Source organism: Synchiropus splendidus, chromosome 17, assembly GCF_027744825.2.
Source record: "Synchiropus splendidus isolate RoL2022-P1 chromosome 17, RoL_Sspl_1.0, whole genome shotgun sequence".
In the NCBI taxonomy this organism is placed as follows: domain Eukaryota; kingdom Metazoa; phylum Chordata; class Actinopteri; order Syngnathiformes; family Callionymidae; genus Synchiropus; species Synchiropus splendidus.
Window position 1 is genome coordinate 8,401,255 of NC_071350.1, and position 22,643 is coordinate 8,423,897.

The 22,643-nt window shown below is 40.8% G+C and overlaps 1 protein-coding gene across 21 annotated transcripts in view; it reads right to left on the reverse strand.

Moving 5' to 3' along the window:
• LOC128748218 (RIMS-binding protein 2) overlaps window positions 1–22,643 on the reverse strand; it is a 38,706-nt gene that overhangs the window by 15,727 nt on the left and 336 nt on the right. For 8 of the 21 annotated variants that reach the window (XM_053846750.1, XM_053846741.1, XM_053846759.1 and 5 more), the window contains exons 2-18: window positions 21,250–21,814; window positions 21,060–21,181; window positions 19,431–19,697; window positions 11,776–11,883; window positions 11,408–11,536; window positions 10,885–11,061; window positions 10,290–10,460; window positions 4,931–5,101; window positions 4,096–4,179; window positions 3,930–4,019; window positions 3,555–3,677; window positions 2,950–3,054; window positions 2,747–2,797; window positions 2,157–2,177; window positions 944–1,124; window positions 676–768; window positions 27–232 (exon numbers count right to left, since the gene is read on the reverse strand). In XM_053846750.1, coding sequence (XP_053702725.1) covers window positions 27–232; window positions 676–768; window positions 944–1,124; window positions 2,157–2,177; window positions 2,747–2,797; window positions 2,950–3,054; window positions 3,555–3,677; window positions 3,930–4,019; window positions 4,096–4,179; window positions 4,931–5,101; window positions 10,290–10,460; window positions 10,885–11,061; window positions 11,408–11,536; window positions 11,776–11,883; window positions 19,431–19,697; window positions 21,060–21,181; window positions 21,250–21,814 — 2,664 coding nt within the window. Of the gene's footprint in view, window positions 1–26; window positions 233–675; window positions 769–943; window positions 1,125–2,156; window positions 2,178–2,746; window positions 2,798–2,949; window positions 3,055–3,554; window positions 3,678–3,929; window positions 4,020–4,095; window positions 4,180–4,930; window positions 5,102–10,289; window positions 10,461–10,884; window positions 11,062–11,407; window positions 11,537–11,775; window positions 11,884–19,430; window positions 19,698–20,053; window positions 20,627–21,059; window positions 21,182–21,249; window positions 21,984–22,643 lie in introns of those variants that run through there. The other 13 variants (XM_053846742.1, XM_053846747.1, XM_053846762.1 and 10 more) reach the window with 10 other exon arrangements.

A 22,643-nucleotide genomic window follows, 5' to 3' on the forward strand; every position in this document is an offset into this window, starting at 1 on the left:
AGAAACAGTTAGGAAATAACTGGTACCTCGTGTATGGGGCTTGGTGATTTGTGAGGACTGAGATGGGTGTCAGATTTGGGGGAGAGGTGAGTGGCTTCTGACTTGCTCGGGGAGCCTGACTTGCTGACACTGATGGTGGGCAGCTCTCGATGCTTGGTGACAGGAGACCGTTCCATCCTGGACAGTCCTGCAGCATGGGGGGTTGTCCCGATCCGCAGTGCAGCTGCCACATCTATCAACAGAGACGGGAGGAAAAACGGGACGACCCATGACATTAATAGATGAGCACAGTTTGCTCTAACCTTGTAGGATCCATGCAGGACACGGTGGGTGAGGTCACCGTCTGACATGCAGCGCAACTCAAGGTTGAACCTTGCTGATTAAACAGCGGACAAAAATCCTCGCTCCATCTGTCTGAGGTCAGGGGTCATAGTACCTAGTAGCAGTATGTGTCACACTTGGACAGCTAAGGTGCTTAACTGGTTCAAAAACCCACAGACATTTCTCACCTCGACCCACCGGCTCCAACCCTCATGCGATTATTTCACACCATCTCAGTAGCAGTGCGACACTCACACGTGGGTGAGATGATGGGATGGAACATGCCATGCTTGATTGACAGTGGCCGGCGGCAGTTATGACTATCGGACATAAAAACGTTGGGCGGCTTATTACCCTCGGGGCAGGAGAGAGCGTCACCACCCTCTAGACTCCAGAAGGCTATTTCACCCAGAGACACCATGTCCCATGTACCATCAGTGCAGTCTACTGCGTAGGAAAAAAGATTTGGTGGAGATAGACAGCAGTTGATGTGGAACACATTGCGAAGGCCGGACTTTAAGGGGCAGAAAACAGTGGAACATTTCGAGCTACCGTTTGCAAATGTTTAAAAGAATGTCTATGCTGACCGCTGAGGGAAAATCCAGGCAGCAACACGTCTTACCTCGTTCAGTAGTCAGGCCCACCCCATTGGTCAGAACAGAAAGGCTGGGATTGTTAAGGAGGCTAGAGCCAGCCAGGTCCACCTTAGACGCCTGCAGTCGGAACTTTTCCAACTCTTGGGACAACAAGCCGAACTGTTCACTCTGGCTGCGACATTTCTCCTCCAGGTCTCGTACCTTTGACTGCATGTGAAAATAAACAGAAAGAAGAGGTGAAGAATGTTTATTAAAAGCTGTATAACTTAATATTCTACTGAGCAAAACTATGTGATACAGAGGAAGGAAAAATACTACGATAATTCATCAGCACTTACGTTGCAAAATTGTGTGTGGTCCATTATGAACACAACCAACATGTTAGATTTCACATCTGATATAAAACAGTTGTGCGTAGTTGAGAGAGACAACACAACAAGCAAACCTTTATGGGCTTGGGTCTGTTTAAAACAGATGGGAAGAAATCCACATAAACAGGCACAAGTTAACCTAAAAGCGATCGTGTTAAACTCATAAAGCCTAATATTTTATTATTATTCCAAGAGTGACAGACCCAACTCCATAATCTTTAAATACATTGCTACTGAAACAGTACAATGTATTTACAAAACTAGCACTACATTCCAGATAACAGGATGGAAGGGAAATAAAGTTAGTTAAAAAGCACACACTCATAATAAGAATATTCTCTGCAATCAGTAAGTGTTGCGCAGGAACACCACAGTGACCTAAATAGGTTTGTAGCTGTGGTTGTGGTGGGAGTTTCCAGCAGCCTCTGCACAAAACGGTCAGACTTCCTGTTAGCTGCCACCTACGTATAACCTTGTGCTCATTCTGTCGTTATCTGACTGCACCATCTGAACAAACTGTAGCAAAATCACTTATAAACCGCAAATGAATACTGAAGTGGGGCCAGCACTTTGCACATATTAACAGGAAACCTCAGACGTCGAACAATAAAGCTGCTTGACAATTTCATCAACTTCAGAGTTCAGCAGTATCGGCCCAAATTCATCTCAAATATAGCATTAAAATGACGTATTGACAGACACTCCCTTGTCATAACAGCGTGGGGGCTTTAACACAAAAGAAGCAGCAGACTCAGGGTTCTTTTTAACATTCATTTATAATGGATCTACTGACTCAGACTGGGGGACATTTGGGAAAGATGTTTCACTAATCTGGCAGCCGGGTCAGGCAAGTATACGTCATAAGTACCTGCATGCAGTCCAGTGTACTCTGGTTAGCACAAAGCGAAACAGAAGAGACACATGCTTGTGAAATATACATTAGAATAGGAGAAACAGCACCAGTCTGAATCCACTTCAGGAGAAGAGTTGGTTTACTAGAACATTGTCTTGCTCATCTGTGACCTTCAGCTTCAGTTAAATGATTTAAATATGAATCATATTCTGCTAAAAAACCATGTCGAGGCACATCCAGACTCAAGTGTGTTCACAAGTCAGTAGAGCTCAGAGGAAGGAGAGCTTTCCTCCTTTGTTGAAATAATAAAGCAGAGAAACAACAGTGAAAGAAAGAGGAAACCAAGCTTTGTAGTAAATAAAATGAGCATTTTTACTCTACCAGTTCCCTCCACAAAACAAGCTGAGTCAAATCCTAAAATAAAATTGATGATTAATTAAGAACACACACTCAAACATTATGTGTATGACACCTAATATTCAGTTGCCGTGTTTCTGTTCATTCCAAATTCAAACTGAATTTGTGGTGTGATGTAGTGAATTTAAGGTGATTGTTTTCTCATGACTCATGAGGTCAAATGTTTGTCTGTGTCAGCACAAACTCACCTCCAGCATCTGAACCACACCCTCATGCTCCCTCTTGGCAAATAACTGCGCCTGATGATAAAAGACAGACATTGGTCAACCTCACGAAACTGCTCAGAGCAGCCACTGACACAATATTTATGCCTGAAGGTTGCCTCCTGCTGGACAACAATTAAACAAAAAAAATGAGAGGCGAAGCACGTGAGACATGCTGTGGCTCTTACCCGCTGTAGACGTTTGATTTCATCCTGTTTGAACTTAAGGATAGCCAATGCCTGCTCATGTTCCAGTTCCAGCTGCTGCCTTCGCTCGGCGACCTCTCGCATGTGCTGCTCAAGGGAACACGTTTCAAAAGACAAAGACGTTAAAACACATCGATAAGCCTCAGCATTTAGAACACCAACTACATGGACATTGCTATTGACTTCCACATAATGCAACACTAGAGCTTGAAGATGCAACTCTTCTTGTGTAAGCTGTGTTCATATTGATACTGGCCCAATACTCGGGTTTACTCAAGGGAGCCATATACACGATATCATATCGACCAAATAACACAGATTAATCACATATATACTTTCTTCCTCAAGCTCTTTCAGTGGACCACAGTATACAATGTGAAGTTTGACAAATGAGATTGTGCAAAGCGTTGCAAAGCATGTCATAGATTTCAGGATAGAAGTGCAGAAAGCTTTGTTCTGTGCCCTCGCACCAAAAATGTCACTGCCACCTTGATGTTTAAGCTTATGTGCACAGATTCACCTTAAATTTGATCAATCTAGAGTCAAATACATAAAACTTGGAATTAATTTGATTCTTTTTTTTTTACCTTTAGGACCTGCTCTAGGTTCTCCAGTTTGGCACGGAGTCTCTGGTTCTCCTCGAGAACTGACTTGTGTTGAGCAGTCACTTCAGAGAGATCCTCCCTCAGCTCCTCATTCTCAGCCCGAGTCTGTGACGGAACACAATTACATGAGAAAGATAATGCGAGACAATGCAAATCCTTACTGACTTCCGACAACATGATATGATCGCTGTGTCAGACATGAGTGTTTCTAGCTGCGTTAATTTTCACAATGTAAAGAATAGTTGAGCAGTGATCAATATCTCCCGAGGGCTACCAACAGGTTATGAGTGAGGGTCCAAGAATCATTCCTTCGATGGAAGCCACACGAGAGAAAAACTAGCGCAGCGCAACACTGACCTGGTCGAGCAGCTGTGCCTTCCTCCTGAGGAGATCTGCCTCCTCTTTTATTTGCTCATTTCTGCCCCGCTCATCCTCAAGCTGGCTCTCCTGTTATGAAACATTATATATCCCAGTCATCACTGTCCTGCAACCAGACGGGAGCACAGCCAAACAGGGGGCTTACCAAATCCAGACATCTTTTCTGTCGCTTCGTTACTTCATGCTCAAGGTTTTCACATTCTTTTCGCTTTCGGCTCAGCTCACTTTCCTACGCAGACGGGAAAAAAGGCCATCAAACTCACACATTCAGGTGGCAGGCTTTCAAACTTTATCATGGGACAGCTACATATTGTACTAGAATGTCTGCAGGGTGGACAGAAGAAAATCCACTAGTGACCTCAGACATTACAGTCAATGTGGTATTACATAGCTTAGTAAACATTAATTATTCTAAATGGAGATTACATGGAGGAATTGCATCGAGAAATCAGCTTATTTCAGCAAGGCTCCAGCTAAGTAATATGTGCATGTGTGCTCCAATGACAGTGCCATGCAGGTCAGTCCAGACATCCAGAGCAGACACCCACAAAAACAAAGGTTATATTAAATGAGATCATGATCACTATTTTTTTACTGCGCACTGAATATCTTCTTCAAATGGATAGGCGAGAAAGTATTATATGAAGCTATATATTTAGTAAGACCATGGTGGAGTGAGTCCTGTGCCTTTTGTTCAATAGGAAAAGCAAAATTATAAAAACCAATGCTGAAGCCATTTTATGCAAATGAACAATAACTCATACAACAAACTAGTGAAATGGGATATCTCATTATTAGAGGACTTTTTTGCTATGTCAGGGATTACATACAGATGTGTTGTTTCACTTTCATCATGCCACACAGATAAAAAAGAAACAGATAAAAAAGAAACAGAAAATGTCCTCCTTTTAAAATCATTTAATTGTACAAGGCGTTGATGCCTTTGCCTCCGTGAACCTGGAACTCTGGGAGAGTCTCACCAGAAATTTTAGTTGCTGCTCCTGTAAACGGTCCTCCTGACGGGAGGGGGTCGGGCTGAGGCCCGTAGGGGGCGTCACTCGCAGCCCCGACTCCTCCTCCTCCTCTCCGGGAGTCTTCTCACACCTGGACGGAGCTTCATCTAATGTCACACTCGGGGTTTCTTCAGCAACCTGACAAAGGCATAAAAACCCAATAAACACAAAGTTGTCAAAGTTCAAAATCAAAAGTGAATGTTCGGCTGGTGGTGACTGGAGCAGGGGAAGCCATGTTTGATAGTCTGCGGTGCCACCCCCAACTGTGAGCAAGAGATTATCAGCAGGCCCAGTGGTCCAAAGACTCCCAATGAATAATCCAAAGGGAATCCCTCAATCCTGCATCATGACTCCCATCATTAGCAGGAAGTCCGTCTAATTGGGCTGATTAAAATGGCTAAAATAAGTCAGGCCAGTATTCTTATTTAGTGGGTCAGGTATTTTTAATTCTTGATTGATTTGGGTGAAATTCCAGCGAGTGGCGGGGGTGAGGGTGGCGATGGCTGACATTGGTTTAGGGTTAAGAGTAGGGAATCAGTGTCTAAAATTAGAGCAAACCTACTTATGTTCAAGAGCAGAACTGTGCTAGTGCAGCCAAGGCTGTGACCCAATAACAGGATCAACAGCGCTCAGCCACGTGTTGCAACCGAGACTTCAGCTTTACACTCCTTTTCTTCAACACTGTCAGGCAAGAAACCGATCTCATCATGTTGAAAAACAACACGATTCAAGCTCAATTGGTGAGACAAGTAATCTCAGCTGACACGACTGTTGAAAGTTTCTGCTTCTTTCCCTTGTTAGCATGTTGTCAAAACACTCACATGAGCTCTTCTCAATGGAGTCACATTTTATCCTTGTGAGCAGTAAATAGTCTTATCACTGAAGACTGAACTGATGCAAGACATTTTTTTACATCTTCCATTTGCTGCCTCAACAGGAATCAATGATGTATTATAAATGTATAGCAGGATTCAACAGCTATAAATCGAGATCGGCCACTGGTGCTCAATCAATTTACCAGCAGACATTCATGCATCCTCCGTAAAAGGTGAAATTGACAATGAAAATCTAGCTCCATTGAAGAGCATTGAAATGCAAAATGAGGCTGAACCCACTGGTCACCCACAAGAGGTGGGCAATGTGCAGTTACATGTGACCCTTTGGCTGGATTTTTCCGTGGCCTTCACAAGGTCACAACGCCTTTTCCTTCTTGTCCTCTTGTTCTTCAACATAAATAAATGAAATATATAGGAAATACCTCATTATGAGGTGCCTTTATATCAGTGGTCACCAACCTTTAAGCAACCGCAAGCTACTCTAAGGGCGCTGTGTGAGCCCAAGTATTGGTTCAGTACCCACTTCTGAAATCACGATATATTATGGATGATAAATGATATTCCCCCTCAAATATTTGTCTTAAATTATTGTTTTTACAATAATTACCAATGGTGCAACAAAAAAGGAATAACAAAGTTAAAGATAGTAAGAAAGATTACATGAAAATGTAAATAACTATTCTTATTTATTTAATGGCTGGTGGGCCACTCCCTTGGTCTCTGCTGGATACCTGGTGTGCGTGCACCATGTTGGTGACCCCTGCTTTATGTCATAATGTGTTTGACTCACAGTTCTGTCACCAAGCTGTTCACCAAGATCTCTTGATCATTATGATTTATATTGAGAATCTATAAACAAAACGCATCTAAAATAAATAAAATAAGATACATAAGTTAATAAAATATTTTCAGTGTATAATGTTTTTTTTCCCCCCCACATTTTAATAATATTTGAGAAATAAAACATGATGAGGTTTTGCTTTGGTTCTTCAACTAAAATGTCCCTCATATTTGTCACGGAAATATAAAGTATATTCATTAATACATATGTTCTAAAGGAATAACTGAGAATAATAAGTGAATATTGAGCTCCTTACACTGGTCAGTTAACGCTGGTAATTACAATGTGTTCACTGGCACTCACTCTGTTCACCACACCACGTAAGTTCAAATGTAAGTATGATGTTGAAGGGCTCGGAAATATCAATACGGTGTCAAGATGTGACAACGATAACATTTTTTTACAGATCATTTATATTGTCTGATAATATCTAGCCTTGTAATAAGAGTCATAATCAACATTGAAAACAGAATAATTATAGAAGTTGATTGCTGCTTTCACTTTTGACAAAATCAAAATTATATTTCAGGCCTCACATTTCAGCCGAAATGGTAAAAGGACACATTGAGTAAGGATATAGTACAAGGGTGTTTATTACAAGTGATTATTATTATTAATATTTTGGTTTATTGGTTGCGCTAATGATGGCTTGAATTAATTTATTTCATTATTCATCTTTTTTATTTATTTTCTTACAAAAAACACACACACGCACACAGTCGTGTTTCACTATTTTTGTGAGAACCTCTCATGTTTTCCTGTTACCCTTCACTTAACCAAACTTAGACTCAATTATAATAAACCACTTTTACTGATGTTTTAACTGTCTAAACCTTGTTAACACAGCAAAATGTCCTCACAAGGGGGCGGCTTGTCAAGACTTGGTGCTCACAAGTATGGTAAAACATGCCCACAACCACACACACGTGTTTGTATTTCCATCCTTGTGAGGGACTCTAACCCCTAAACTTAACCCTAACCCTAACCCTAAGCATCCAAAACAAATAGCTAACCTTAACCAGGACTCTAAACCCAACTTGCCACCACTTATAATGACCCAATTATTTTGAAAGTGTTTATCCTGAAATCGAGGTTTTACCTCATGGGGTCCAGCCTGAAGTCCCCACAATGTCATAAGGTCATAGTGTTTTGTCAAGAAATGGTCCCCACAAAGAGGATAAACAAGCCCACATGCACGCATGCACACTCACACAGACACAGAGAGAAGACACACACACACACACAGACACAGACACACACACACACAAAGAGATCCAAATTTACAAATCCCTCAGCCCTAAACTCATTTTATTTATTTATTTATTTCAATTCCTTTATTTGAATCGGATTGAGGTTATCTACTTTGCAGTAATATTAAAAAAACAACAACAAATCTTTCATTTTTTTGATCAGGTGAAATTATTCCTTTCAGTGTGCTCAGATGACAAAAGGAAAATAATCAGGGCTTCGCCAATGCTATCAGATGAAGCGGTGAATTGGCATAGAGATGGGAATGTTACATAACATGACATTCATACAGAGTTATGAGCAATAACAGCACAGTCAGAGAGAATATTGGATCTACGGCTGGAAGGCTGGAATTTATCACTGTCTGTGCTACAGGGGAATAGTCATTTAGAGCTATTTTTGCTGCACATTGGAAATATATGAAGTGACCATAATCACTATTCATTTAGTGAGGGGAGCAAAAATAGATATGAATAGTAGCGTGTAACAATATAATGTAGTTTGATTGACTAATAATAATATATATATTTTTTATTTAAAATGGAATTTATAGACTATACGGTAGGAAGGAAAACTCAAATACACTGATCTAAGCTCGACAATTAAAAATAGACAGACTGAATATTATTCAATTTACAATGCTGAAAATAAATAACAGTTTATACATGTTGTCTATCATCTGTCCAGCATAGACTTTGATTCTGTCATGCATACTGCTTGATGATTAGTTAAAACATTTCTGTACTGCTGGTGGAGCTCTAACTGCAACACAATTTGAAGGAAAAATATGTTTGCTTGAAATAATTCTTAGAAACTTTGTGTTATCTACAAAATAGTATTTTCATTTTAGGGTGAGGAGCTGTAACTATCAGCCAAAACACACTGCAGATTTCATTCTGAACCGTTGTGTTAGCGCAGCATGGATGATGCGTCAGGCTGTCTTATTCCTTTAAACACCTTCGAAGTTGAGGCGACACTGTCAACACCTCCATGGTGTGCGGCAAACTAAAGGATCAAGTGCATTCTGGGCCCATGTGTACGAAGGAGGGGCCGATCCCATTCAGCAGGCCGTGAATGCCATAAGCACATTGGTGTAATCCCTGCAGACTACTGAAACGGGTATCTGGATCGCTTCTTTTAAAAGCACCTTAATGGATTGGCCCGGGTGTTGATTTTCTATTTAATGCAGAGAACATCAACAAGCGCCATCGAACCCTGACCTTACCGATGGCATGTGCATCCCTGCTTTAACATCTGGACGCTTCAAAACATGAATGTTACAAAACCAGGTTTCTGACATGCCGCCCTTGAGCAGGCATGTACCAACCTTCTCTCCTGATTAAAAAATGGCAGCTGAATGCACACAGTGTTGATACTTAGCACATGAACCAATGCAAAGACTATATCAAAATACCACAGTAGCTAAGTGCAAATGTTAACCCCTCCCAATCCCCGCCAACGACAGGACTTTGCAAAACATACTTGCAAAATAAGACGCCCACCAAGCAAATACTGCCTTGACCAAGCTGTACAACCTTCATGATGCTATCAGTTCCAAACTCAGCTTCAGTCACCAATCGATTTCATGTGGCCTTCTCTAAAAGAGCTAGCGTGATGCATTGAGATGTCACGCGGAGACAACACAGATCCAAAGATGACCTACCCCTTCTGTGTGATCTGCGGCAAAGACAAGGCTTCCCCTGGCCTGCTAGTTATCCAGAGCAGGGCTAGATAGGACAGTCGCTACTGCCGCCGGAGTCTTACCTACCACCCAAAACCCTCTCACCGCTGCCACAGCAACAGAGAGCGGATTACTGGACTGTACCATTCTGTTGTTAGAGGGGATTAGAGTTCACACAACATGGCCCCTTTCTGGGTTTGCGCGTGCCACTGTGAGTGCATGTGTGAGCGTCCCACAAACCAGAGATTACCACAATCGTCATTCTCTTTTGGGATTCACTGCATGGAACATTATATTGTGTTCTTGTTGTCGTAAAAACACAAGGGCGTGTTTCACACGGATTACATTAAAATTAGAGCAATCAAAACCACACAGAAATTATAATCTGACTTTGGTCGGTTGGGAGAATTCCATCATACACTCGGTGTCAGGACCAAATATTTTCCAAAATAAGAAAAAGAGAGGAGGTGGGTATTAAATGCAGAGAGGATCAGAATGGTATCTTTGATCAGGTCTAAGTTCAAGACAGGGAATCATCTCATTGTGGCTTGGGGCAGATTAGTATTGGGTCCATGACACGCTATTATGTAACACTGCAAAACAGCACTGACATGAGCATCAACAGACTCATGGTTAGAGGCTTCAGTGGTGTCTCTGTGATTCCGCATGCCAATTCTAAACAATGATGGTTCATGATTTCATTTTTATTTCATGTGTTACCTTTTCACCCAGATCCGTTTTTTCTTGGACTCCCTCAATATGTTTTGGACCATGCTTGTGCTGCTGTGTTGACGACGACACAGAAAGCTGTCTTTGGAGCCGCAGCACTTCTTTCTGAGATTCCCTGAGAAGCTTCTCGAATCCCACACTTGCAGGTACTACATGGGAGCCCTGTGAGAAAAAAAAAACACACACAGTCAACCAGATATCATGTTGAAACCAATCCATCCACACACACACATTGACAGAGAAGCGTCCATAACACATTCAGTGCAATGTATCAGTGCGCTGCCTGGACCAGTCGACAGATGTTCGAGCTAAGCTGCATTAAAGTCACTGGACCAGTAATCAAAAACAGGCAATTTGCACGGCAGAATTTTCTGCACTGTCATCGAGACACCTGCAGTGACACAGCCGTTTGTAATGCAGGCTTAGGTGAGGGTGGGGGCTGAGAAAGAACAGTACCAATGTCGTCCAGCAGAGAGCGAGATTGAGGCTTTGTGTGAAGTAGATAAAAGAACAGCTAAGATGAATAATAAAGATCCCTTCCGCTAGAACTGGTGGTCACAGAAAACATCGGCAGAGGAAGTGTTACCTTGGACGTGCCGAGCTTTGCCTCCAGCTCCCTGCATTCCTGCTGCAGAGCTGCAATCTCCTTGTCTCTGGACAGCAGAACATCAGCATGCCTGGCGAGGTCACGTGCACGCTGTCGAGCAAATGCCCTCTTGTACTGTTCAACAGACGGGGGCCTGATCAGCGATGGAGAATTCACCTGTCCGAGGAACACATCTGTCAGCACACAGTCGTCGTGTACGAACAGTAGTCTCTCGCTCTTCAGGTGCACATATTACGAGGCTCAGGCAACCCAAAATCTTAACATTTTCGTTTGTAACTACGGACAGGTGAAACTCTACCATTAAAAATCTTATCTTAGGTTACTATGACCAATGACCTTAAATGCACAGGCGCCACAGTTTGTACAGTAATGGATTTATTCGTATAACCTTTTTAACAAATCCCTACTGTTCAAGTTCTTCAGCACTCAGAATGTGTGCATATCTAATAGTGTAATGACTCAATTAAAAGTTCGACAAGCATGCAACCAACTGCTCACTTACCACTTTTAGGTTTGCCTCTTGCAACTTTCGTGCCCTCTCCTCCAGTTTTTTTGCAAGAACAGTCAGCTCTGTGTTCTTCCTCCGCAGCCGCCTGACCTTCTCCTCAGTCTCTGGGGCGCTGCTCTTCCGCTAAAAAAGTGAGATTAAAAAAAATCTTGTTTGACGTGAATGCTTACTAACCAAAATGGTTCTAGCGCAAGCATTACAAGCATTACTGGATGTCAAAATTGGGTGACAATTACAGCTACACGGGAAAACAAACCCCAATATAATTCCCTCAGTAAAATAAAAATTGAATGACTGATGTTGCCCTACATTGTGAAAAGCTTTTACTTCATCGTCACTCCCTCTCCTAAAATTAGACTCACCAGCAGGCCATTTTCCTCCCTCAGCGTATTGCAAGTCTTCTCCAGCTCATCAAGAGCTCGCAGGAGCTCAGTGTTCTGACGCACCAGGAAACCATAGTCTGCATCACTCTGGAACAAAAGCACATTAAAATCAGGCTGAAAAAGATTTAGATTTATCTAGTTACTATCACGTGGATTCATGCCCTTGTTAGCAAAACTTTTGGTATGGTCATAACACAGTTATAATAATCGCAATAAAGGCTTCCAGTTATGGTTAAAAAAAACCCAAAAACTGACACTGATAAATAGCCAGGACTCACAAGAGTGTAACCCTTAAACGCACTCTCTATTTTACAGGCACTTAAACACTAAATAAGAGACCCAGGATTGACTGAGCTCTCAATTAAGAGTCAGCAAAGCAAATCGGAAGCCAAAGTGGAACATGGTCAATCAGGTCGACAGCTGAAGTGACATAAAGTCGATGCAGTGACAAGGATCGCCATGGATGTTCACCGTCCATGTGAGGCGCATGAAGGGGGGAAACAGCTAATGGATGTTGCTTGCTTAAGTGTGAGCAATGAAGCAGATTCGTGTTCTAATCACTTTTGATGCCAAAAATCCAGTCCAAGACCGAGACATTGTTAATATCAGGGGATTTATCATTATGTTATTAAAACACTATCTCATAAAAGAGCACAAGACCACGTTAAAGCAAAGCACAAAAAAAATGTATCTGAGTGTATCTGTGAGGTTGGACGTTGCCACGGTGACGGTCCCACAACCTGCTTTGTTTTGGGAGTTTGGATGTGTTTAATTGTGTATTTAGTCAATGCTAATGACCTCTTGTTTACTGGCCCTGCAGCTGCGCCTTTGTGTGATCAACATCTATTATCATAGTGATGAAGAAAATGAGTTCTATTCAACTGCGATTTAGTTATTAATGACAATGAACGCACGATGTGCAGCTGTAATGTGGCAGCCATCTTTTGGTGTGCAAATATCATATACATTGAAGAACACCACTCACTACGGACACAATTGCGACTGTGGATCAATATTTTCAGTGCAGACTAAGCTCAACTGTTGAGTACTTATTTTGCTTGATGACTTTTCTATGAAATTTAAAGTGAAACAACATACTCTACAAACAAATTAAATCAAAATGTTTCAGGTGAAATGATGATGATAATGATACCAAGAATAATAAGATTAAAACAAAGAATATAACCAACTACCTCATGAGAAAAAGCACATTTGACGCTTACGCTTTAAAAGTTTCATTATTAGTACTGTCACAGGACATCAGAATGCATTAGCTAAGTTTTATAGACAGTGTTTTGAGGATGTTTATAACCATCTATGGTAACGTATGACAAGGTTTATAAAATATGTGGTGGATGTAACTTATAAAAACTCAACAGCGCTTAACCATAACTCTAAACCTTAACCTAGATAGGTTAGGTAATAATACATAGGATATTATAATTAGAAATAAGAGAGCATTGTCAATTTTTGCACATATTATTAATAAGTTGTTAGACATGAATATGAATATGCATAACATCTTGTGTTAAGCTTTACAAAAGTAGTGATAATGCAACATAGATGAGACTTTTAAGTAAAGTGTAACCCATTTGACGACAGAGTCCTATCATAAAAAGTAAAACCTGCAGTAACCAATGGCATCTAACCTATGTACATCTAAATGCCTGATATGTACGTATTTATTGGATGAACATACTGCATTTCTCCAAGTCACTGCCAGGCTATAAGAATGAAGGTAGCCAGACACCAAAAAACATTTGCATTATCATTAGCTTTCTCGCAGCATTTCAAAACACGATTGAATACTGTGTCACAATTTTAAAACTACAAGCAGCAAATTCTAGAACGAAAAGGTTTAACAATCAAAAATAAATAAATAAATAACAATAATAGCATTTGTTTGAAAAATTCAACAGCGCTGACAGACTTCCTCCAACACAGGCATCTTCAAACGCTCCGCTTCATGTTCCACTTAAATTTGACAATGCTTGCCTTTGGAGACACAGTTAGCCCTAAAAAATTTTAAAAAAAGCAGTTCCTACTCAGAGGAGACAGAATTCCACTGCTCCAGTCCTCATCCAAAGATGATGAGAGTGGTAAGACCGATCAATGGCATCGCAGGGAGGAGCAAGCTCCGGCCTGCATGCTTCTATTCTAATTCTAATGATCTCCTCTTGGAGTCCATCCATGTCTTGTAATAGTGCCCTGGGAATTGAATTGAAACATTCCTCTGGGATTTCTTTAGGAATGAGTCGATGCTGCTCACATACTAAACCCACAACGGTCGACAGAAAGGACTGCAGGTGGTAAAGTCTGCTCGCGGCCACAGTATTAGCATTCAGCCCTGCATTCAGAAGTGCGGTCTTCACGTGGATTTGGCTGGATAAGCAAGGCAGATGTAACATAGTTGCAGAAAGCCAGGGGTCTCAGCAACACCATCTGTCAGGAGAGAATGAGCCTTGGGCCGTGCAACTGGGGCGCAAAGGAAACACGCCCTTCAACCAAAAAAGGCTCCAAACTGAAAATCTAAAATTAATATGCTTCACAACAATGATAATCCATACTCATTTTTTTCTTTTTTCATATTTTGTAGTGAAAAGGGAAATTACAAAGGCAAAATATTGCATTAACTAGCACCATAAGAAGCTGCCATTGAGCTGTGGAGTCGACATAGCTCTTTTCACGCTCTTTAGGGGATGTCCTGGAACCATTAGCTCCAAAGGACAGACCTTGTTATCGCTGTCAGAATTTGGCAACACTCCAGACTCCTGCAGCTACATGTTTGAGTCCTTAGTCCTTGAGTCCCAAATAGAAGCAAACTCACTATAATTCAGAGGGGAAGCAGAAGACAATGGGACATCAACATGCTATGGCCTCATAAAAACAAAGCTTCCACACATTTAATATCCTTTTTTTTGATACCTTTAAGGGAGAGTTGAATTAAAAAAGGAAATACTTGCTACATTATCTTATTAAGATAGAAAATAAAAGGAAAATAGTAAGTAGCCACCATCTTTTTTAAATATTGATGAGGTCACACGTCAAGAATATCCCTTAGGTCTGACAACCTAATTATCTTTTATTGGGCCGGAGAAATTGTCTGGTCTCAAAGAAAGACATCCACATCAGCATTTTAAAAGACCCCCACCTCACCAGTGGAGACCTTGAGGAAGCAGCACCACAAAGAGTTGGCAGGAAACAGGAGAACAAAAGCCCAGGGGCTTTACGGTTTTTACACATTCAAATTAAAGAAAGCATCCTGTGGCACAGAGAAAATGGGATTAAAAACACTGGATTCAGTCCAAACTACCGAGGCTGTGTTGAAGTTACGTGATCGTCTACATTTTTTTGCTTGGTGCTAGAGTTCAATAAGGCTCGAAACAAGGGGAAAAGTCAGTATCAGTGAATCAGCGCTGACGTACAGTGCCTCAGGCAGCAATGAAATGGAAAGTCATCAATATGTTTACTAGCCCATGAAACAGCCTTTTTGAAAATGTCTGGATATCTGTTACCTATTAATATAATAATATATTGTAGTGCATTATACAGTGTTGCGCTGTCAGAACATTTTATCTGTTTCGCTACATGTCTGTATAATGTTTATATGAATGATACAATTCCATGCATTGCAGGTGTGTGTCAGACTGGTGTTTGATAATATAGACAAAAGCAAAGAAGATGTTTGAGCCAGTGCATTTGATCAACAAACACCCTCGTCTCTATGAGTTGTGGATATAATGCAAGGAGCGGCTGTGGGCATTTAATGAACAGCCGCTTTCTCATCTATAAGTCATGAAGGGTCCCTCTGGAGTGTCCACTTCAATCCCCTCCAGTATTCATCATGACTTGTCTCCTGAGGTTTACTTGGAGATAAGAGATTGGGGATGCGTGTAACAATGGAGAACAAAGGGAGAACCAAGGACGACCCTTTATTTCCCCGACAGAGTGTCTACATATAGTATCCAGCATGAATGAGGAGTTGCAAAACTCAAGCACCCAACTGTAACTGTGCGTTATCAACAAAACACATAAAGTGGAGCGTTGGTAAATTTAGGATTTTCTCTTCAAAACGCAGCCCAAATCTGCATGAGGTCGACATCCAAACCTCCCAGATAGAGTCTTCGTGCAAACTGTCTGAGTGGTTTCTGCTAAGCAGAAAGCCTAATTGAACTCAATACCAATATGGCTGTGTCAACATTTCTGTCTCTACAAATAAACATTTCATTCCACCCCTGAAAGGCACAGAAGGCATATTAGAATTTTAGGGGATGAAGAAACCACTTTTCATTTGAGAGCCCACAAGAGGAAATATTACTGCAATTTGTGCTCAGTCAGCAGAATAGATACCGAAACGTCATTTGAATGATTTGTTTCTTTCACCAAGGCTGGTGGAGAAAGAAAATCAAATCAAAAGCATTAAATCTTAGCAAGACTGCATAAACACGACCCCCACAACCACAGCAGAAATAACCCACTTTTGCAGTCAGATACACAATTGAGTCACATGGGAATTGCTTGACATCTATTTCGACATTAAGAACCATGGAAAAGCTGCAAACCCAAAGGACTCACAGAAAAAACACTCCATCATAAGCTATTTGTCGCAAAGCAAATCAACAATATCAATAAAATTATTTATATGAAAGGGCCACAGAAACATTTAGGCAATTTAATTTTCAAGGTTAACCTCTATTATATATATATATATATATATATATATATATATATATATATATACATATACATATACATATACATATACATATACATATACATATATATATATATATATATATATATATATATATATATATATATATATATATATATATATATATATATATATATATATATAATTACAGTGCCTTGTACCCAGCTCGGTGGAAGCTACTGGAATTTGTAAAGGGAAAAATATGACAATTTCACACTACATATATATATTCCACCATGAAATCGCTCATAATTTTCTTAACCACTTCCCGGCTGACTTTTCAGCTACACCCTTCAACTTAATGCATCTATTTCATCTTACATTTATCAATCCATATTAAACAAATGATCTTGAAAAAGCTTGAAGCAAGCAGCACCTGACAGCACAGTAGGTCCAACTAACAGATAAGAACTCTATTTTGAAAGCCATCCATTATGCCATTTTAAGTCACAGCCAGTAAATATATCTCAAGCATGTCAGCAATAAAAGACCCAGCTGACCTTTCCCAACATTCAGTAAATTGTGTCTCCCCACAGCCCTTCAGGCTAAAGGCATTTTCCATTGTCACGGGGAACATGGGTCAGTATACTGTAGTGACAATAGGGCTACAGAGTAATCAAGGATTAAGGGGTTAAATTTAAACTGGTAGCCAAAGAAAGATAAGAAAAAGGCAAAAGCATGGTTGAGAGAAATCTGGCTGGTATGTATTGCTATAGTACCTCAAAGAGTTCACACACTATAGCTACTTTTAAGGTGTCAAACTGAATTCATAATGCATATAATGGAACACCAATGAAAAAAAAGTCAATGTATTGTTGAATAACTGGCCGAGCTCCAAGTAACAGCCTTTATTTCTGTAGACCCTGTCTTCCACAGGGTTTGTAGAACTTCTATTGGTATTTGAGATAAACACAGTTTTGACAGCAAACACAATTCGGACCCCAGTTCTTTTGTTTCACTCGCACATCACAGCTAGACAGCCAGACAGCAATGTTTGGGCTGACAGAGTCCAACACTCCAGAGAGGTCCTCATCAATAATTCACAACTCAAGAGGCTGGAATATATAACACACAGACTGAAAATATACATACAAAACAGACCTTGTTGGCAGGAGGCCATATTAAATGAGCAATAGAAGTGTAATATTTATGAGCCCAAAATGAATGCTATCAATAATTTTGGCAGCATGTATTGCTCCCTCATAATAAGGAAATATGTTTTTTTTGCAAATTTTTTTGCAAAGATCAAACCTGGATTTGATTTTTGACTCCACTTTGTAAGTCCATTTAACAATCAGTTTTAGGATCATAATTGTACTGTAATAAGTTTTATTTGCCAAAAAGAAAAGTCAAATTTAGAATCGAACTTTTAAAATATTCTACCAAAACATCACTGACAATAACAAATAAAAAGGTAGCATGTAGCAGCACTGTGTGTTAAATATCAAACTGGAGTAAGAAAGAATGAAAATGTGGCTATCTATGACATATAATGTGCAAATTCATAACACCAGAGTTCACGTTCAACAAGCCCAAAGCTCTCCTTATTGTTGAAGTGCAATGTAAGGTTCATGTTTACGCTCCTCGTCCCATAAGCTTAATGGTCATAATCACTACATTCACCTACACTAACGTAACTATGCAGAACCTCAAAGATAGTCAAGTCAAATATAAGACAAATACAGTAAACCAAACCACCCAAACCAGCAATATTTATTAAATTTAGAATCTATTCTTCAATATGTCAGACAATCAATACAAATTATGTGTGCAGCTTTTTAGAAGTCATAAAACTCAAAATTATTTGAAGTAGAAAATATACACATATACTATATATTTTCTCATTCCTAAATATATTTATATTTCTGGGGGGCAAAAAGGCTAATGAATAAATACTGTATTTAAAATAAAGGTTTCACTGTGTAAATAGTATATTTTTTCTTATTATTATTGCACATCTGGAAAAAGTCACATTTACAACCATCTACTGAAAAATTATGTCACCACTATACCAAGACCCTGCTGCATACATTGTTTACCCATGAACACTAGCAGTTATAACAGCAATGGCAGCAGGTTAACATGCAAGAGGCAGTGATGACCTCAATCCACTTAAAAGAAAAATATTGCATGACATTCATGATGCAAGTGTGACTCACTAATGGGCCAACGAGTCAACAAAAAGTGGCCTTAGTGTTCTGTTGTGTTTGAGGGTAAAGTGACAGGAAGAAAATTACAAATAATAATATTTATATGCAGCAAAGAGTGAATGACCAAAAAAGGGCAAGGACCAACAAGTTTATCTGCATCAGAATTACATTGTTGTACGGACCAAAAAACTCATAAGTCCATCCATAAAAAATGTCTTTTAATTTCATTATCATATTAACAGCATTGATAATGATACTAGCTAATATTCTTTGACTTTCTGGTATGAATTAAAACCAGGAAGATGTGACCACCAATGGCTGTCAGTTTCTCCTCTAACAACTACAGCAGTGGCCCAGATAAAAAAAAGTGCAGCCCACTCAAGTTCACGGAGAAGTTAAGTGCACTCAGCATGTGATAATCCAATCAGCAGTCCAGCGGTGCATGAATAACCTCATATTCCTGTGTCTTTCAGGAACTTTATCATGTCCCTGCTCGCCACATTTTTGCCTTTCAGAATACTGTTTCATTTGCAAAGTCAAATGTAAGCACTTGAAGAATGGTCTTTTGCATGAATGCCTTAATAAAGTAGTTCTGACAGAAATAACTATGAAAAATAGAGGTGATGTCACATGGATAGAAGAGAGCAACAGTGAACTATAAACTTCATTAGATTCCAAACAGTTCGATCGTTAATGTGCTTTAATCCACAGTTGCTGTTGGAATACAGGATCATAGTTACGACACAGTTTCCAACTCCTCGCAGTCTTACCTTTTGGATGCCTCCAGTGTCAAAACCATTGAGCTTTGCGTAAACTGAATGGTGCCTCTTCCCTAACACTGACGTGGAGGTTATGTTGTTGTTGTTGACTGTGTTGGACTGGGCCATGCCTAGGAGTCTGGGGGAGTCATCGGTCTGCTCCTTTGACTCCTGCAGAGTTTGTTTAAACAGCTCCGAGTCCTCCGTGCTCGCCATCTCTGCATCCCCTAATGCAGGCTGTGGCTGCTCAGGCCGAGTGCATAGGTCAAACATATCTTCCTGTCACAATCAGACGAGAATGAAATCATCATTTGAGGGGCCCAAAACAGATGCAGTTTCTGTGCTAGAAAGAAGGGCAGGTGTCCTGATGTTGTTATGGCCACGCTGAGACAGTGACCACGCCGAACTGTGTGATCGCCACGGTTAGTTACAATCCAAACTGAAGTCTTCCACAGAAAACCTTAGAAGTGCAGGACTGCTTTAGATAGAAGCTCTTTGGAAACCGTCTGTGCAATTTCCAAGATCAGGACTATCGTCAACAACCGGATACAAGATTTATGCACATGCAGTTATAATAATCCCATTTTGACGCAGACAGTTGTCGGTAATAACTCCAAAATAGATGTTCTATTTACCATCGACGCTTGCTGGGTCTCTACATCTCACCATCCTGTCATCACAGACAGGGTGTTTGAAGCAACTTCACCACCAACCGCTCTCCTGTCCGCCATCAAAACACTGTCAGCCCACAATGAAAAAGCAAAAATAAATAGGAAAAGGAGCAGTCACTAACAGGTCTTTTCTCCCATCTCTAGTCTTTAAAAAGGCTGGTACATGCGCAGTATTTTGTCCTCTTTTGAGGACATCCAGATGCAACGAGACATGGCTGGCTGCGTAATCCCGTCTCCGTTACAACGCCATAAAGGTAAAAAAGGAGAACGGAGGCTAAAATGTGTGTGTAAGACGGTGAGTGTCGCTGAGAGGAGGGGGCAGGGAGAACTGCTTCCATCGTCCTATCACAAAAAAGCCAGGCTTTCAGATGGGGCCCAATCATCACTGCGACTAGAGCTGGTTTCCATGGAGATGACGCGGGAATGATGTGGGCTCCCTATTGATTGTTCGAGAGGCAGTTCACAGTCCAGCACGGCGAGGCTGCAGGAGGCAGAGACAGGAGCTACTGTGTCCAGCCAGACTCATTATAGTGTTTTACCGCGCTTGAACACTACAGAAAGCAATTGATTGTCTGACAGGGTAATTTGTGATAATGGTAGCAAATTAGCAGAGTCACTCATGATGAAGCCCATTAGTTTGCCACCATGGTTCTGAAGTGTAACCTATCTAAATTACAAAGTGAAGCTGAGAAACTGGACATTGTTTACCTCAATACCTCTCTGAAAGCAATGGCATATGGATTAATCCAAACAAAAACAATGATGTTCTTTGCTTGTAGAAGCTGATGCTTTCAATAAATGCTATGATGCTATTGTTACAAATGGATTTTTGTCCTATTGATACTGAACAGTCGTCCCTGAAAGGTTTAGACAAAGTCTAACATGAGGAGAGAATGGTGAGATTCTTTCCTCAGAAATCTAGTGAAACACTTCAATAAGCTGGGAACATTCACACGCAGTGTGCACTCACCTCCATATTTCTGTCAGTGCATTTGGATGGCGATGGCTCATGAGGACCACAGGACTCCAAGCCAGCATGGGGAGTGTTATGAGGGTGACAGATTTTCAGAGATCCACTCTGACAGGTGTCCACTGCGGCAGGGGTGCAGAGGTCAGCATGGAGTCTTTTCTTATAGGTTGCTCTCTCACATCACACTCACGTTTATTCCTCGACAAGATGTGGACCCTCTTGGTTCTTTGTATCGTCGCTTTTGAGTAGGTGAGTTTCGTCTCGCAAGTCTGAGCTGAGGCGCTTCCCACAAAGTCACTGGGGAGTCTTGCTCTATGGCTTTCCTGCTCCAGTCTTCTGTGGACTTTCAGCAAGTGGCATTGGATGATGGCCTTTTCAAGCTCTAATTCTTGCTTAGGGCGCAGTTTATTGACCCCCTCTGCAACATTTATCTTCTCAGACAAAGTGAGCAGCAAGTCCTCCAGAGCGTCCAATGTTTCTCTACTACAAGAGCAGAAGCGCTGCTTCTCAGTTGACACAGAGTCACTGAGTTTGTAGTTCAACTCTTTCTCAAGCGAGCGCAAAAGTCTGTAAAGGCAACTCTGTTTCTGACATCCATGTCTGGCTATCACCGCTGAGACAGTCTTCTGTTGATTCTGCTCCGCCTCTTCACGCAGTTGCCTCAGCTCCAGACAGAGTAGCTGCTCTGAATGGTTCCTTTCCTCTTTCAACTCGGCAGGCTGCCGTTCATGCTTTCGCTGACACACCTCCTGCGCCTGGTGCATGTTTTTGGACAACAATTTCACAGGGTTATCGCTGAAGGTACTGCCCACGACACAACATGCAAGAAAGGCTGACACTTCAAGTGTACAGGGCTCTAGAGAAACAGCAGATGGATGGTGACCACTTATCAGGCATGCATCATGCAAAAGTCACACCAGGCCACTGAAAGGAAAAAAAGGTTGAGGATGAGGAGGAAAAAAGGACAGTAATATAATATAAATACAGTATACACATTTAAATTTTTGTTAATATATGATATTTTTACTCTACTGTGTGTTTATTAGTGAAAGTATACCAGAGCAAAAGTAGTGTTTACAGGGCAGGCAATGTAAAACAGGATAGATATTGATGTAAAGATGGATAGGCTATTCATAACCAGTTCTTGCATTACATGGCTTCCCCATTAATAAAAACAAGATTGTCAAGAGATGTTGCAAGAGTTCAAACTGATTGAAAAGGTGTTGTCTGATTCATATCATTTGTTTTGCTAGATACAAATGGGTTCTTTTTCAATACATTCTGTACTGTAGTTAATAGTCATATGATGCCATAGACTTTTCATTTATCATGAACACATTTCTGAAAAAAATAATTCAGATTGTTTACAAACAGTTCCGTGCAGTAAAGGCGATTTAAATGTATACATGACAACAGTAGTTCAGCAGCAGTCCGCATCACATGTATGCAACAAGTGGAGGAGCCACAGTGCTGTCGGTTGTAACATTAACCAAATTTAACCACTTGGTTGCCCAGGTTAGCGACATATGTGCGGGGGGGTGGTCGACGGTTCAAATTACAAAGGGTTCGGAGCTTCGTTCACAA